This window comes from Genypterus blacodes, unplaced genomic scaffold (genome assembly GCF_046128005.1).
Source record: "Genypterus blacodes isolate CSIRO-AG114 ecotype Tasmania unplaced genomic scaffold, CSIRO-AGI_Gbla_v1 ptg000156l_1, whole genome shotgun sequence".
Taxonomy (NCBI): Eukaryota; Metazoa; Chordata; class Actinopteri; order Ophidiiformes; family Ophidiidae; genus Genypterus; species Genypterus blacodes.
The window spans coordinates 2638111-2653752 of NW_027466957.1; the positions used below are offsets into that span (position 1 = coordinate 2638111).

The 15642-nt window shown below is 41.2% G+C and overlaps 2 protein-coding genes across 3 annotated transcripts; both read left to right on the forward strand.

Moving 5' to 3' along the window:
- The first annotated feature begins 2351 nt into the window (after positions 1-2351).
- On the forward strand, positions 2352-12030 carry tbc1d25 (TBC1 domain family, member 25). 2 transcript variants are annotated; one of them, XM_076166463.1, is made up of 8 exons: positions 2352-2510; positions 4141-4250; positions 4348-4499; positions 5347-5474; positions 7634-7822; positions 8468-8743; positions 10092-10589; positions 11015-11394. In XM_076166463.1, the coding sequence occupies exons 1-8, from the start codon at positions 2406-2408 to the stop codon at positions 11264-11266; spliced, it is 1710 nt and encodes a 569-aa protein (XP_076022578.1). In that variant the 5' UTR covers positions 2352-2405; the 3' UTR covers positions 11267-11394. The 2 variants fall into 2 exon arrangements, with proteins under 2 accessions (XP_076022578.1, XP_076022577.1); XM_076166462.1 differs by having other exon boundaries at positions 10092-12030.
- Positions 12031-13608: 1578 nt separating this feature from the next.
- Positions 13609-15374, forward strand: ndufb11 (NADH:ubiquinone oxidoreductase subunit B11). Its single transcript, XM_076166464.1, has 3 exons — positions 13609-13843; positions 14763-14893; positions 15159-15374. Exons 1-3 carry the CDS (start codon positions 13676-13678, stop codon positions 15286-15288), a joined length of 429 nt encoding a protein of 142 aa, XP_076022579.1. The 5' UTR covers positions 13609-13675; the 3' UTR covers positions 15289-15374.
- Positions 15375-15642: the final 268 nt, after the last annotated feature.

A 15642-nucleotide genomic window follows, 5' to 3' on the forward strand; every position in this document is an offset into this window, starting at 1 on the left:
CTGGCAGTTGATGTATGTGTTTTTAGAATGTGATGATTCTGAGTCAAACCAATGCAATGTATGATGAACCTTAGAGTGCTTAAAGACAGGTATGACCTCTTAATGCAACGATTAACCAAATATGTGTGTGCTCTGTATGTGGACCATGTTCCACATGTTATCTGGCAATCTGAGGATGCTCCATTCGTACTTTGGGGATTTGGAATGTTGGTGGTGATGATCTAAACTAAACCACTGTTCATTTTACGTATAGGGCTGATGTCTTGTTTTTGTGCTATTTGACAATGAATCCCTCTGTTCCATGTATAGTAAAGTCATACAATGTGTGGATGAATATTCTATGTTGATGCCCATTAAACGTTGCCCTTGTGTTAGAGGGCTGCAAAGGTCCAATTCACCTGCTTCACAAAACAGTTTATGCATTAACATACAGTATATACATGTAATAAAATCAAATAACTATTTTCTGAAATAAGTTGAAACTGACAAAGTAGTCATTCTTTACTCAATATTCAATCGAACGGACACATTGCTTTTGATTCTTGATGTAACGAGTAAAATAAATGAAAATGGCCCAGACAAAATTATGAATAAAGATATAAATAAAATTGTAAAGTGGAGTGAATTTTAAGTGATAAATAATTTATTGCACCCATTTTTCAAGCAGACGACTTAATCTACTACTGTAAAAAATATGTGAAATATTTGAAATACTTTTATTTTGCAGCCATTATTTTCAATTTGTTTAAACATTATTAGTTACATTACATTAGTATTTATTGATGTTGGATAGCATTTGTCCTTTGTCAAGATAATCCATCTCCTGCACAGGTGTGGCATATCAAAAGTCACAATCACAACACGTGTTCCTCATGATGGGGTCAGTAAAATGTAAAAGTTACTAAAATGTTGCTTATTTTAAAGTTGGTTTCTTCCTTGGGTTTTTGGGAGACTTCCCTTGTCTTCCGAGAGAGTCCTGTACTACGAAGCACGATTAAGGGGTTAATCAGCTATGGCAAAGTTCAAGTCCGAGTTGGTCTGAGTCACTTCTGATCTCACTCTGTCGCCATGGTAACTTATACTGGTACCACTGAGCCAAAAATACATACGGCAGTACTTTTCGTTAAAGAGGTGTTCTTCCTCATGAACGCTACTTGTGTGTCTGAGAATAAAATGATTTGTTCACCTCTCATCTTTGCCTTGTCTGTGGTTGTACTCACGGCAGTTGTTAATGCTATGGTTACAGGTGTGGTAACTGTCGGTGGTTTGGTTTTATCCGTGCTTATAAACTCAAGCTGTACTATTTGTGGGGGTTTATCACTTTTAGCACATAAATTAGACTGCCTGTCTGTATCTTTTGTCTGTTCTTCCCAGCTACTGATGCGGTACAGACCCTCTTAAGAGAACCCCTAATTTCTTCTCAGAATTATTCGCCTTTATTCGCCATCAGATGAATAATTTCCATGACAAACTTGGCAACCAGGATGGGATGTGAAGACTGATTAAATTTGAAATTTGAAATTAAATTTGAAGTCTTAAGGCTTGTTGTTCATTGTGGACTTCACGTAGAATGCTGACACTCATCTACCCATCCACATCAACGGTGCGGTGGTTGAACGTGTGACCAGCTTTAAATTCCTGGGGATCCACATCTCACAGGACATAACCTTGACAACCAACTGCTCCAATCTGGTGAAGAATGCTCACCAGCGCCTCTTTTTCCTGAGGACCCCGAGGACTCTCTTCTCTACGTGGTCACCACTGCACTGATGACTGCACTTTCACTGGTCACTTTGTTTAACTTTTTTTTACTGTACATACTGTAAACAAACCTTGTACTGCATACTCTGTAAAACTTACATTTCATATATCCTTGCACTACTGTATTGCCTTTGCACTACTGTATGTACTGCTCATACCCCTATCTGTCATTTAACTGTAACTTATCTGTTTTATAGTATTTAATTATCGCTTTTGCACTTCTGGTTAGAGGCTATCTGCATTTCGTTGCTTGTACTTGTGACAGACAATGACAATAAAGTTGAATCTAAATCTAAATCTTAATCTAAAACATTCAGTTCATCACATTATTATCATCATACATATTGTCAAGGCTATGTTTTCACTCATTGTGATAGTTTAGAGACGGTTTAATGATGGCATGTCAGTCCCAATAAACAATAGCATCAGAATCGTGATTTTTCATTTTTCATTGTTGGTATGCAAGTCTTAAATATTTTGAAAAGCATGAGAATCAATTCAACACACAACACTGATAGAAATGTCTATGCACACTACAATCAATAGAGGGCGGTAATCCACCATTTCGGTGTTTGACAACCACCGTAAAGAAGAAGACAAACACGAACAGGAAAATATCAGCTAGTGGCCCGTCTGACATCACTATGTTGCTACAGAGGGAAAAGAACTCAGTACCACCATTCTGTTCCGATACGACTCCTAAAATGTCTGGCGAGGAGGAGAGAGGGGTGGTGCGTGTCAAAGTCAAGGTAATCTAAGAAGATTGGGGGCGGCCTCGCTTGCCATTGTAACGAATACTCAGCTAACGCGAGCTAGTTAGCCATCGCATTCTCATGTTTATTGATGGCTGTCTTGTCACATCGCCATCGCGCTGCTGACATTAAGGCATTAATTTCATGCACAGCATGGCGTTAGAGGAGTGTGTTAATGGAGAGGCTCCTCTGTGTAAGGATTGCCATAGTTGAGCCATTTTGTCTGTCGCCTCCGTTGTTTGTTGTCAGCGGAAGCCGTTTGACTGTTGACATCGTTAGTAATGACGTAATGACAATATTTCCACGTTTCTCTAAACAGAGGTATTTAAGAACGTTCAATGTTTTATGAATTTATTGGTGAATCAGTTGGGTTTGACGTTAATCTAACAGTACTAAAAAATAAAGCTTTGCCTCAATAGTTATGATAAAAACGTAAAGATAAACTTGCATTTCTTCATCATAAATCATGTGAATTAAATACTTTCGAGGGTTATAACATTTGAAGAGACAAACTATGTTTAAACAAATCATACTTCGGTGTCTTGTGTCTGGCGTTTGTTGTTGTTTGGCTTATTTCTAAATTATTATTAAAAACGTAGCAGTATAGATTGGGGTCATTGTTGCAGTAAACCCCATGCAAATATAGAAGAAACTTTATTGGATCAAATCACATGCAAACACATCATCATCATGCAAACACGTCATCTGAAATGTGTCTTGCATGCCCCTCTGAAACATCACAACACACACAGCATTACAGAGGGGTAAACACAGGGCAACCGTGACACAGCGCCCCCTGGAGCAGTTTTGGGGTTCAGTGCCCCAGGAGCCACTCTAGATCTCTAGTCAACATTATTAACTTACACTAGTTTTACATTAAAACATGCACACATTTTTTGTTGGTTCCTTATTGAGATGAACCCTGAATGCAGGGGTGTGTGACTGATAAAATCTTTGATACGGATTAAAGAAAACAGATCACTAACGTTAAATTATTATTAGTATGGCTGCAATTTTTATAATTAAACAATTTAAATATATATATTATGTATATATTATATATTAAAATAATTTTGTCCAAGCCATTTTTATTTTTTTAAATAATATGTTTTGTCGAAAATCAAAAGCTAAATGTCAGTTCCATTAAATTTGGAATAAGTGGTGGATGCCAATTATTCTTCTCATTTTCAACTTATTTCAGTTCAATTTGTGGGGTTTAAAACAAGAATAAAAATGTGAATGGTACCTACACTGTCAGGCACATCTGTAGTATGTACATGCATGTAAATGTACTGTGTGTGGGAGATTGTGTGGTGGCTCAATCTTGTGATATCCTGGATATTGATACCCTATGAATGATTTTTCCTGAAGCTATTGGCCTTTCTTTTGCTGTCAGAAGAGATGATTTTGTTGAAACATTTCATCCCTGTAATTGTTTCAGTGATCCTTAGAAAATAAGGGATATCAGTGAAGGAAGTGACTTAACCTGTGATGGTGATGTTTGAATTTAGGTATTTCAAAAGTTAACTAACTATTTCTGAAATCAATGTCGCTGATTTTAATAATGCAATGAACTGTGACAATTACAACTGTTTTATTGTTCTGAGTATGACTCAATACCTTTCAGAAATGTGATGGGGTGCTTCCTGTGGAATATCGATCCTTTGCTGTCGATCCTCAGATAACATCGCTGGAGGTGCTACAGCACATACTCATCCGAGCCTTTGATTTGAATGGGTAAGAGTTGATTGACCCCTCAGCTGGACTACACAGTCATAGGCTATTGGGGGTCATTATTTTTTACATTTTCTTTTTTGTTTGTCCTTCAAACTAGGAAGCAAAATTTGGCCATCAGTTACCTGTCTCGGGATCGGAGTTGTGCTGAAATGTATCTGTCTCTGTTGTCTGACTGCGATTTGGATGTTGCATTTGCCAGTGCAGCCAAACCATATCTACAGCTCAAATTGGACATAAAAACACCAGACAGTAAGTAAAATCATCACTCATTTTTGTTGGAGGAATATTGATTTCTCTGTCATCCATCCTTTTCTTCTTAGTGACCATTATGCATTAACTTGCGATAAACGGGATTTGGGTATATTAATCAGTCACTGAAAATGTTACACCATGTTACACCAACTCTTCCTCGACACTTTTTTCAACTTTCTGTATAGTTTTTTATTTTTATTTAAGACCGTATCAGATGACATAACAATGAGCATTCTGTTATCCTTTTTTTTCCAACAATATTTTTTATAAGCAACAACATTCACAATCGTTAACAATGAACAGCCTCCATTGAAATGTTAAATGGTACAAATTGGGGTATAATAAAATATCTCTTCACATACCATGCATTGATCATGTTCTGAGCTATGGGGTTACTCTATCTGAGTATAATTGGTGGTGTAAGTGAGTAGTTCTCCATGTTTTCCCTGAGAGAAATAGAACACAATTGTTCTTAACTGTGCTGCCAACTAATACCAAAGTAGGTTGGGACATTTAAGTCCTGTGTCATATGGGAGGTGTAAGAGTGAGAGGCGTAGTGTAGTCTCGATGTCTATCATTCCAAAGACAACATTCTTTGGAAATTATATGAATACGAGGTGGCAGTGGAATATTGATTTATAAGCTGATGTAGATTCAGTTTTGAATTAGCACGCTAATGGTATGTAACCATGCCTTCACCATGAGGAGGTGAATAGAGTCAGCCAGGACTTTTATGTGACTTTGTTAGACCGCCAACTGAAGAAATGATTCTTTGATTAAAAAGTGATGGACTTTATGAAACACTGTGTGACAGGACCATGGAAATTGTGTTTTAAAACTACAGGTCCTGTTATGGAGGACTGGGACATCATAAGCCCGAAAGACGTTATTGGTGCTGAACAACTTCTAGGGGAAAAGACGAGGTCTTTGGCCTCTGCTGCACTCCCCTTCACTCAGTCCCTGCTGTCTCAGGTAACTTGGTGCCCCCGTCTGTTCAATGCTCTATTCAGAGTGGACCCACTGATGCATCCCACTTAGGTCAAAAGTTTTGCTGGGAAAATATATATTCAGAGTTGAGCTGCAAGGGCATGTAAATCAGATTCTGGGCAGCATATTTAAATTATTAATACCAGCTGAGTCATTATGGTGATCATACTTAATATATAGATAATATAACGTAAAAAGTTTGTTTCCTCTATGGACACAGAGCTGACTTACCAAAAAGTTCCAATTTAGTTTCATCTGTCTAAAAGACATTCTCGTAGAAGTGTATTACATGTATTATTACAAACTCCAGTCTGTCTTATTTATGTTTTTCTTTGAAAAGTGGGGCTTCCTGGGTCTTCATCCATGAAGCCCACTCTCGTTCACAAAGTGACAAATGGTGCGACCAGACACTGCTGTACCTTGGTCAGCTTGTATCTCTTTGGAAGTTTGCCTTTGTCCATTTTCCATCATTCAAACGACCCTTCTGTTTATTCTGGGGTCAGTTATCTTCTTCTATGGTTCCGTGGACCTTTCAGATTATTTAGCAACCATGGTCAACAACAAGCTGCTTGGAGATGGTCTTTTGGCTTTTACCTTGACCAAGCTTGAAAATATTTTCATCTGTATCCTCTGTTGAGTGTGGTGCACACAATAATACCAAACACATGGGGTACTTTAGTCCATTGAAATAGGCTGGATGACTATACTGAAAGATTGACATCTGAAAATATCGTCTGCTTGAAGTATCTCTACCATCCAGTTATTATCACCTTATGGACATACTGTCAAAAGCTGCTAAGGCTGTCTGCATTTCTCAGTCGCTTACTGTGGGCAGGACTCATTGTCTCTGCTGCCACTCTGACCTGAGAAAGTGGATGAAACGAGGGCCGTCAGAAAAGTCTTCTTTCTTACCTGCTGCACACCAGCAGGCAACTCTGTCAAAATCTGGTCCTGTCGCCACTGGAGTTTGCTATCTGCCAGACTCAACCAATACGAGGAGAGGTTGGCTGGCCTGCCTCTATGCCAACCCCAAATGTGGAGGTTTGATGGGGTTGGTAGGACTTCATTCACAGAATAGAGCAGAAAAGTGATTCAGTGTCCTTCCATGCTTTAGATCTCTTGCCAGGTCAGTGCCCTCTCTTTCACGCGCTCTCATCTTGTCCAGCTGCCCTGCTTGTTCATGGCTATAGCCTCAACTTTCATCCTCTGCTGCTTGTGCTGTACAGGCCAATGAAGCAGAAGCTTCTTGGGATGCCCAGCCATCTCCTCAGGTAGGTGTGAATTTTCCTCTCCAGCCCCTACAATTTGAAAGAAATACTGACCCTAAACACACCACCTCCTCTGTATGTGGCTTCTGGAAGGCTTGAACTCCATCGATTTTGCTGTGATGTTGAGGTCATCCATAAATGCCTTTATATGGGCCTGTTGGATGCCACTTGCCTGTACTGCACCCCAACGTCAGCCAGTTCATTGCTGTGAAAAACACAATCACTGAGATTGTGCACCTAGTGACAATGCTCACCTCCAGCCCCTGCCAGTCAGTGGTAAAGTTTCTGCAGGTGAAGGCATGTTGAACTTGTGGAAGTAGCTCTGCAAGAGCTCCCTTCACCACTCAGGGACATGGTAGGTCTTCAATGTTCTTTCCACTAGCTTGTGGGGTATCGTTCCGTTGGCATGTGCTAGATCTACTTGGAGTACTGTCATGGCGCCATGGTTCCTCTTTGCATCTTCAATGACCTTAGAGATTTCAATGATGCGCTCAAGACAGCCCAGTACCCCTGAAACTCCACCTCTCTGAACTAAAGGGTCCATGTTGACTTGTTGGGAGATCGTGCAGAATTGTTTGATCTCAGGAGTTTTCTTCCTTTGGGTTAAAGCATCCCTCAGCAACTAAGCAATCTTCAGCGAGGAAGTTCTTCCTCTATGCTACCCTCAGTAACTTCCAGAGTGGTCTCTTGAACAACACTTGTACAGGGCCGGGCACTCAAGGTTATAATGCACAAACAATAATAATTGTCCTTATTCAAATATGTCAAACGTTTTATTTATCTGTGTTCCTCTACGTGTCGGTGTAAATTACCTGATATGCTCAAGCTGGAGTGAATTTGGGTCTTTACTTATTTAGTTGTTTGACTTATGCCAAGGTGGGTCGGACCCTTTCCAGAGTCCAGCAAGCCTTCAGCTGGTCTTATGGGGAGGAGATCAAGCCTTTTAAGCCCCCCCTGAGTGATGGTGAATTTCACAGTTACCTCAACGGACAGGGCCAGTTGACACGACCTGAAGAACTGAGACTACGAATCTACCATGGTGGAGTTGATCCGTCACTGCGTAAGGTAAGGCGCCTGTTGTACTCATTTAAAGTAAAGCGTGAACACTCGCCTACCACCACAGAGACCAGACATCGCTTCCTGGTCCTTCTACTTCTTGCTCAGTCGTCCTATAGACACAATTGGCGTCTTCATGGTGGGAAGCTGACAGAGAGAAGATGGATGAGAGAGCAACCCCCCATTGGAGAACAGTAGGGGCCAACAAAAAATGCAAGAGCATGGAGAATTTGACAGAAAAGTGGGGAAATTTCCAACATCATTAAAGTGTAAAGTTTAAATGTCCATATGTGCCAGATGGTGACTGGTAAGTTGTCTGTTTAGATGATGGTTTGATACTCTACTAGATGTGTTGACATGCTTACATTTTTGTCAAATAGAACCAAAATGCTATTTGGCAAATGTGTGCCACAGACATGGCACACAATACCTGAGGGTTTGAGAAAAATTGTACACTTTTTTTTTGTTTTAAGTTTACTCAAGTTGTTTAAAGCTCTAAAGCAAAACCAGGCATTGTACCACAATAAACCCACAAAGCATGTAGAGAATTTGTAGAATATCTTTCCAGTTGTTGTTATTGTAATTCTTATTATTTTTGATATTATTTGATGCTTCTGTTTGGTAACTTGTTGTCATGGCATTGTGCTCTATTAGGTGGTTTGGCGGTACCTCCTTAATGTCTATCCTGATGGACTGAGTGGTCAAGAAAGAATGGACTACATGAAAAGGAAGACCAGAGAGTATGACCAGCTGAAGAGAGATTGGACAGACGGGGTCAGCACTGATGACCTCGAATTCATCCGTGGGAATGTTCTCAAAGATGTTCTCAGGACGGACCGGGCCCATCCTTACTACGCAGGCTCAGAAGACAGTCCTCATCTCACTGCCCTTACTGATCTGCTAACCACCTTTGCCATTACACATCCACAGGTATGCACAGCAACCTATTTTGTACAGGGGCACAATATGAGTATTGACATTATGAGGCACTGGCAAAATTTACATAAATGTTTTACAGTTTCTGAAATTGATATGTAAGTTCATCATGAGAGCTGGGGTTCTAAAAATCAAGGATTTTCAAAAGGTGTTTTCCAGGCCTGGAAATATTGAAAATATACTAAAGGTGAGGAGAAATCATGGAACATTTTAATAATGACCATAAACTTAACGAGTCAAACAAGACTTAGAGATGTAAAAACAAAGAAGATAATTTTACTTTCTGGAAACCTGCTCCGGTATCGTCTCCAGGCAACGGTCGCTACTATTTGTGCAAATATGGATTTTCCTGATGATTGATTGATTAGAGCCAGCTGGCAGCGACGCACTGGCATCATCATCATAATATCAGATTTATGTGTTTTTAATAACACCTGGTTGTCTACTCAAAAATATCAAACAAAAACGGTTCTATAGAAATGAGCAAACTCTGGAGGAGTCAGGGTCTCTGCGATTACTTGTGAAATTGCATCATTGAAAGACTCTTTCTGTCTCCATGTTGCTTCAGCAAACAAAATTATGGAAATGAACAATGGTTATTTGGTTTTAACTGTTTCATTTTCACATATTGTTGTAAGTGATTTTAACATTCTCCAATTGTAAAAAAAAATAGTTTGGCACCTAATAAAAAAAAGAAAGGCACCCTAGGTTTTGATAAGGCTCTGGCAAAGCCCTTTCCTCTGGGGCGACTACAGAACTGCTGTGAAAAAGCAGAACAGAGCAAAAAGAATGGGATCAAATCTCCAACCTCCAGTACTGCTGCTTGATCCTCAGGAGATGGTACGGTGCTGAAAGCCGTCTGCGAGCAGTGAATAAATGAAAGAGTTGTTCATTAAAGTATCTGAGTGATTGTAAGCATAATATGACATTTGTTTTGCTGCTGCAGCAAGTCTTTTTTAATAATTCCCTCGTTTAACACTTTAGTAGTAAGTTAAACGTTTTTGTGGTGGTGATCCATTCTCAGGAAAGTGCAAATTTATATTCTCAGGTCAAGATCGGAGCCAGACGATGTTGTCGTTAGCTGACGGCAATGTCACAATTTGAAACAAGGTTCTGCTGTGTTTTTCATTCAGCCACATTGACTCATTCAACATTGTTTGATCTTTAAGGGGACATCATGGCAAAACTATGGAAGCTATTTTGCCTTTTGCCCCTGGATATTTTCTTCACTGAACGAGTGCCCTTTTAGTGAAAGCATGTGCTTTTCCACATGATTTAGAAGTCATTTGGATATTCTTTATTTACTTTAGAAGTTGTAACCTCGCTTTGTGTTGTTTTTCAGATATCATACTGTCAAGGCATGAGCGACATCGCCTCACCAATACTTGCAGTAATGGACAACGAGGCTCATGCCTTTATTTGCTTTTGTGGCATTATGAAACGTCTGGAGGGTAATTTCCGGCCAGACGGACAACTTATGTCTATTAAGTTCCAGCACCTGAAGCTACTTTTGCAGTACTCGGATCCTGAATTCTACTCTTACCTTGTCTCCTGTGGAGCTGATGACCTCTTCTTCTGTTATCGCTGGCTACTTCTGGAGCTCAAGCGAGAGTTTGCCTTTGACGACGCTCTGAGGATGCTTGAGGTTACATGGAGTTCCCTCCCACCAGATCCTCCGGAAACTGAAGTGGAGCTTCAGGGACCACCACTAGAGACAGGTGACAACGTGTTCTGCATGGACAAAGACAAGATGGCCAAGAACTACTTTGGAGACAATAAAGAAGAAAAAGAGAAACAACGGAGACGGCATATGCTGAGGCCTTTAAGAGAGCAACCGGATGTGAGTACAAATGCCGTAATAGACGAAAAAACCCGGCATTACATAACATCTAGTCAGGAAAGTGAAGGCTACTGTGATATTGCTCATGTTGCCAAAGGGAAGAGTGTGCTTACTCCTGCTTTTGAGAAGCAAACTAGTTTTGGTGAATTTAAGTACTATATTGGTAACCATGAAGATAGCTTTGATATGGAGCATAGTGAGTCACCTGAGCCACTGCAAGGTTTGGTGCTTTCCAAGTCAGTATCAAGTGTCTCAAGTCACCAAACTACAGAGGATTGTGAGGATCCAGGAGAGAGGCCACGTGTCATGAAAAGCTGTAACAGTAGTTTTGCAGCAATAAGGTCACCCTGTCTGTTTCCTAATGACCTACCCATCTGGAAAACTGGCTCCTCTGTCTCTACAACAAATTGTTCTTCTCCCTCCAGCTGGCCAGGTGCTTCTGCAGACTTTTCTCCCAACTTCACATCCCCTTCCACAATGAATGGAAGCGATGCTGTACTGAAAACAGCCCCAAATGTGTTAACTTCCTCTGCCCATGTGCTCAGTGGATCAGGGACCAACTCGCCTGTGACCCCTGCTGTAAAGTCATGTGTTGCATATCCTGCCTGCACCCAGAATCAATCCCTGCTGCCATCGCCAATTTTGTCCTTTGTGAGAGGCCTGCCATTGCCCAGTGACAGGCAATCTTCCTGCAATCTATCACCTGGAAACAAATCCCCTAGCGTCACAGATGATGCACATATTTCTACCAAACCATGCTCTCTACCGCCCCCCCAAGAGTTTGGCAAAGGGAATCCCTTCATGCTGTTCCTATGCCTTTCCATCTTGCTTGAGCACAGAGATCACATCATTAAGAACAGCTTGGATTACAATGAGCTCGCCATGCACTTTGATCGACTTGTGCGACGCCACAACCTGAGTCGAGTGCTGCAACGGGCCAAGGCTTTATTCGCCGACTACTTGCAGAGTGAAGTGTGGGACTCAGAAGAAGGGGATGAGGTCAGCTCAGACTCCCTAACAACAGGTACCGCTGCTCAACTCTCGCCTTCTTCAAGCATCTCTGCCAGGACCATGTTCAGCCCTTCAGCATCTCCTCAGCCATCATCTCCCAATTCAACATATAATCTTACAAGTACAATCCCCTCCCCAGCAGCCCCAGTTTCTCTCTCCCTTTCCTCCTGATTCCATGAGGTGTTATTGACTACTCAGTGAGACATTAAGTAGGCTGTCGACTCTTGGAATCGTTCCATTTTTTCAGCACCCCGTCACGGTTCAACCATCATTAATCCTTACATTGTGTATGCTTGAAAATATATTTCATTGTCCTGTATTCGTCATAATGTTTTTCACTTCTTCTTTGGTCTGTACTTGAAGAAGGGATGAATTACCTGAAAGAAGGGTATTATGAAAAATAAACATGATGTCTGTCATAGTGAACAGCCATTCTTTCAAACAGAAGTCATTGTTCTAAAACTCTGTCGATGATGGTAAATCTTGTGTTTTTCTGCTGGAAGAAACATACATCGCTACCTAGTGCATTTAAGCTGTGTTGCCCTCTTTATTTATTTGCGTAGACGTCGATGTGAAGTCGGTAGTCAGATTTACATCCCCAAGGCGTGCATGAGAAAATCTAGAGTTCCATGATACAAGCATTAGTTTTCAATATGATATGAAAATTGATCTGTTCTGATATTTGGTTTGTAATATAATTGCTGCCTACTTGTCAATCACAGCTTACTGCATGTAACTGGTTTTAAGTGTTATATCAAGCTCTTGAAGGTTATTCTCCAGGAAAGGTAAGTGGTACTGGTCTCATCTGCTTTCTTTGCCTTGTTAGCATCTTTGAGGCCAGTTGCAGTGCTTGTCCGTTGTGGCCGCAGTCAAGCAGAGTTGCCAAATTAAGCGGGTTCAGCAGTGGGAACAAAGAAAAAGATCTGTGGGGAAAGAAGCACAGTCAGAGTTGTGTGCTTCAGTCAATTTCTGGGTGACCATTCAGATTCAGATTTAGAAATCATCCTCGTGCAGTCCAGGCCTCTAAGCCTGCCAGAATAATCTGATGTTCCACTTGCTGGGAATGAGATTTTGTTAAAAACGACCACCTTGAGCCCGGTGCTGCTTGACCTTTCTTCCTGTTAAAGGGAGGCTTCTCCTGTAGCCAAGTGCTTGCTCACAGGGGAATGTTGGGCTTCTTTAAATGCTCTGTCGAAAAAGTGCCTTGAGATCAACTCTGTTAGGATATGGCGCGATATAAATAAAGCTGATATGAATTGAATTGGATTGAAACCTTGACAACGAATGTGGACTGTTATGTACTGACAGTGATTGGAATATGCGATGATCAAGTCATTTTCTTTGTCAAGTTGGATTAGGGATTTCCCTCCAACATCGCGATAATGGAAATGTGCAAAGCAGCTCATTTCCTCAGACTGCAGCTGGAGACGCTATTGATTGGCCAGTGCAAAAATTAGATCCACCTCAAAAATTGTGTACTAGAAAAGTACAAATCTTTGTAATTATAAAAAATGTTAGGAAATATTGCTCATCATTTGCATTATAATTTGGTTTGTAATTAATTTGTAAACCATTGAACAATTGAAAGTAGGTCTTTAAACCGTTTTGGGTTCGTTGTTGGCATTAAACATTAAATACGGGTGTGATGCTGCAGTGCATATTCTTTGTTTATTCAAATGGTTCAGGTGCACATGCTCCAGAAATAATACTTTGTGTTTGCAACATGCAGTACAGACAAATTGTACAATATCTGTTAGGCATGAAAAATGTCCATGACTAGGACCATGTTTGTTCACACTGTTGAGCAAAAGCAGTAAGGCATACAGTAAACCCTGAAAAAAAAGATGGTACCTGTATTTTTGTCTTAAGTTTTGGGAATGATAAAACTAAGATAACAGGGAAAATCATTTCAGTCTGAAGTGAAATTTTGGAATATTAAGAAATGATAAAGGTTCACGTATTGTCCGTTAGGTGGCGGTAGCGGCCGTCTTACTAAACGCAGTAGAAATTGAGGCGAAGGAGGGGAAGTTCCGGTTCCGGGTCGACATTAGTTTGGCAGGGCACGGATAGATACAATGTTCGCCCGTGTTTCGCGGCTGGGGACCGCTTTACCACGTCTCTACCTCGGCCAGGGACCTCGGTTCGTCTCCCAAACGAAACCGTCGGGCGCTTCGACCGCTGTGACCGAATTGCACTCCCCTGTAGCGAAGGCCGGGGACGCGGAGGTCAGCCCGTTTGTCAAGGTGAGCTCATCCGACTGGGACCTGCGCTTAGAGGAGAATGGCGAATGTGTTCAAACTAAGCGGTTTGGCTTCTGCCTTATGAAGCCCCTTCTGTGTGGCTCGCTGTGTACGTCAGGCTTCGGTAAATCGTGATGTGAACTCAGCCGGACGACTGCGGTCAAGCCAGTCGGCATTTGAAACTCCCGTCATCAAATCAGTCGCTCGTACATTCGGTGTGCACGAGTATTCTCGCCTTTACGGTAACTGCACCGAATCGGAACTTGGCAATGTTAGGGGAATATAACGATGCTAGATAAGGATTACAAGGGGGATATAGTGACTATACAGCGGGACGGCAGTAGTGTAGTCCGTAGGGGACTGGGAACCGGGGCGGTCGCCGGTTCGAGTCCCCGTATGGACCAACAGAGTGGTTTGGCAGCTGAAGAGTTGCCAGTTTGCCTCCACGGTCCAAAGCAGTGATTGCTCTTGGAAGTTCTCCTAAGCCAAATTCAACACAATTGTGGTGAGACTCGAGGAATGTAGGACCAACAACACCACAGCACAAGTCAGATCAGTGCGGGTTAATAATCAATCTAGCTATCCCAGTGGCATGAGGAGGAGAATCAAAGCTGACAGCGTTCATGAAAGCCTGAGGGTGATTCTCTGTGATGATGCTCCCTTGGTATCACTTCCTGGTTCACTTGATAACAACACACTGGTTCTGTTTCTAGCTCAACTGTCCTCCTTGTGTTGAACGGGTTATTTGGTCAATATTAATGTGTAAATCAGTTGTATTTTTATTTTGCTGCGGCCAAAAGTAATTCATTTCCCATACTGACCCATGTGGTGAAAACAAACGTGTATATATATATCTGTGAAACTAACTCCAAACAAGCCTGCTTAAAGTCTTTTGGGTTGCCTGTGGTTGTGTTTTTGTCAGAACCCAGATTACCATGGCTTCTCCACCGACCCTGTGGTGGATGAATGGAACATGAGGATCGGCTGCTTCTTTGGCATCTCTGTGTGTCTTGTTATTGGAGGAACATTTCTCCACTATTTACCAGACCATGGGTAAGATGTTCTTCAGTATTTTATCTTTTTATTTTCATGGGATTACAATAACTTTCATGTTAACCATAATGACAGCAGCTTGCATTGAATACATGAAATTTAATATACTTGGAGAATGGCATAATCCTATTTATAGCCTTCTCGTGCTCATATTTTGCCTTAATTGCTAGTATGAAGAAAGTAATGGGAGTATTGAGTGCAGTTAAACGTTGTGGCTGTCTCCTCATGTCTGTCTTTTGTTTCTACGTCTCCGTCCTGGTGACAGTATGCGGCAGTGGGCCAGAAGGGAGGCAGAGCAGCAGATCCTGCAGAGCGAAAGGGAGGGTCGACCCCTCATAGAGGAAAACTACTACGACCCCGATAAGATCATTTTGCCAACGGTTCAATCGGAGTAGGATGGACAACTGCAGCACCTGCTTACTGTATTTCAATATCGTATATTCCAGCCTCCTTAAATAAATGCTGTACTTGTGTGAATGTGTATTCTTGTGGACAATGATTTTCTTATAAACCCCAGTTCTGTACATATACAGTATACACACACACTCAAGTGCACAACTCTTGTAAAACACTGGGGTGCATTGGGCTAAACTAGGTCAAACATGTAGAGGGCAGCATTTCACAGTTTTGTAATGTAGAGGTTATAAAGAGTTTGTTATTGAAATATTTATTCATTCATGCATCATGATGATAATTATAATATGTAAGAGCTTAATTAATAATAATTATATTAATATTAATATTTCGAA

Excerpts from the sequence above, each read along its gene's own strand:
- tbc1d25 (XM_076166462.1), top strand. The coding sequence starts at position 2,406 with ATGTTGCTACAGAGGGAAAAGAACTCAGTACCACCATTCTGTTCCGAT. Across the intron at positions 4,251-4,347 it reads CGAGCCTTTGATTTGAATGG|GAAGCAAAATTTGGCCATCA; the intron begins GTAAGAGTTGAT and ends CCTTCAAACTAG. Across the intron at positions 8,744-10,091 it reads TTGCCATTACACATCCACAG|ATATCATACTGTCAAGGCAT; the intron begins GTATGCACAGCA and ends GTTGTTTTTCAG.
- ndufb11 (XM_076166464.1), top strand. The coding sequence starts at position 13,676 with ATGTTCGCCCGTGTTTCGCGGCTGGGGACCGCTTTACCACGTCTCTAC. Across the intron at positions 13,844-14,762 it reads AGGTCAGCCCGTTTGTCAAG|AACCCAGATTACCATGGCTT; the intron begins GTGAGCTCATCC and ends TGTTTTTGTCAG. Across the intron at positions 14,894-15,158 it reads CACTATTTACCAGACCATGG|TATGCGGCAGTGGGCCAGAA; the intron begins GTAAGATGTTCT and ends TCCTGGTGACAG.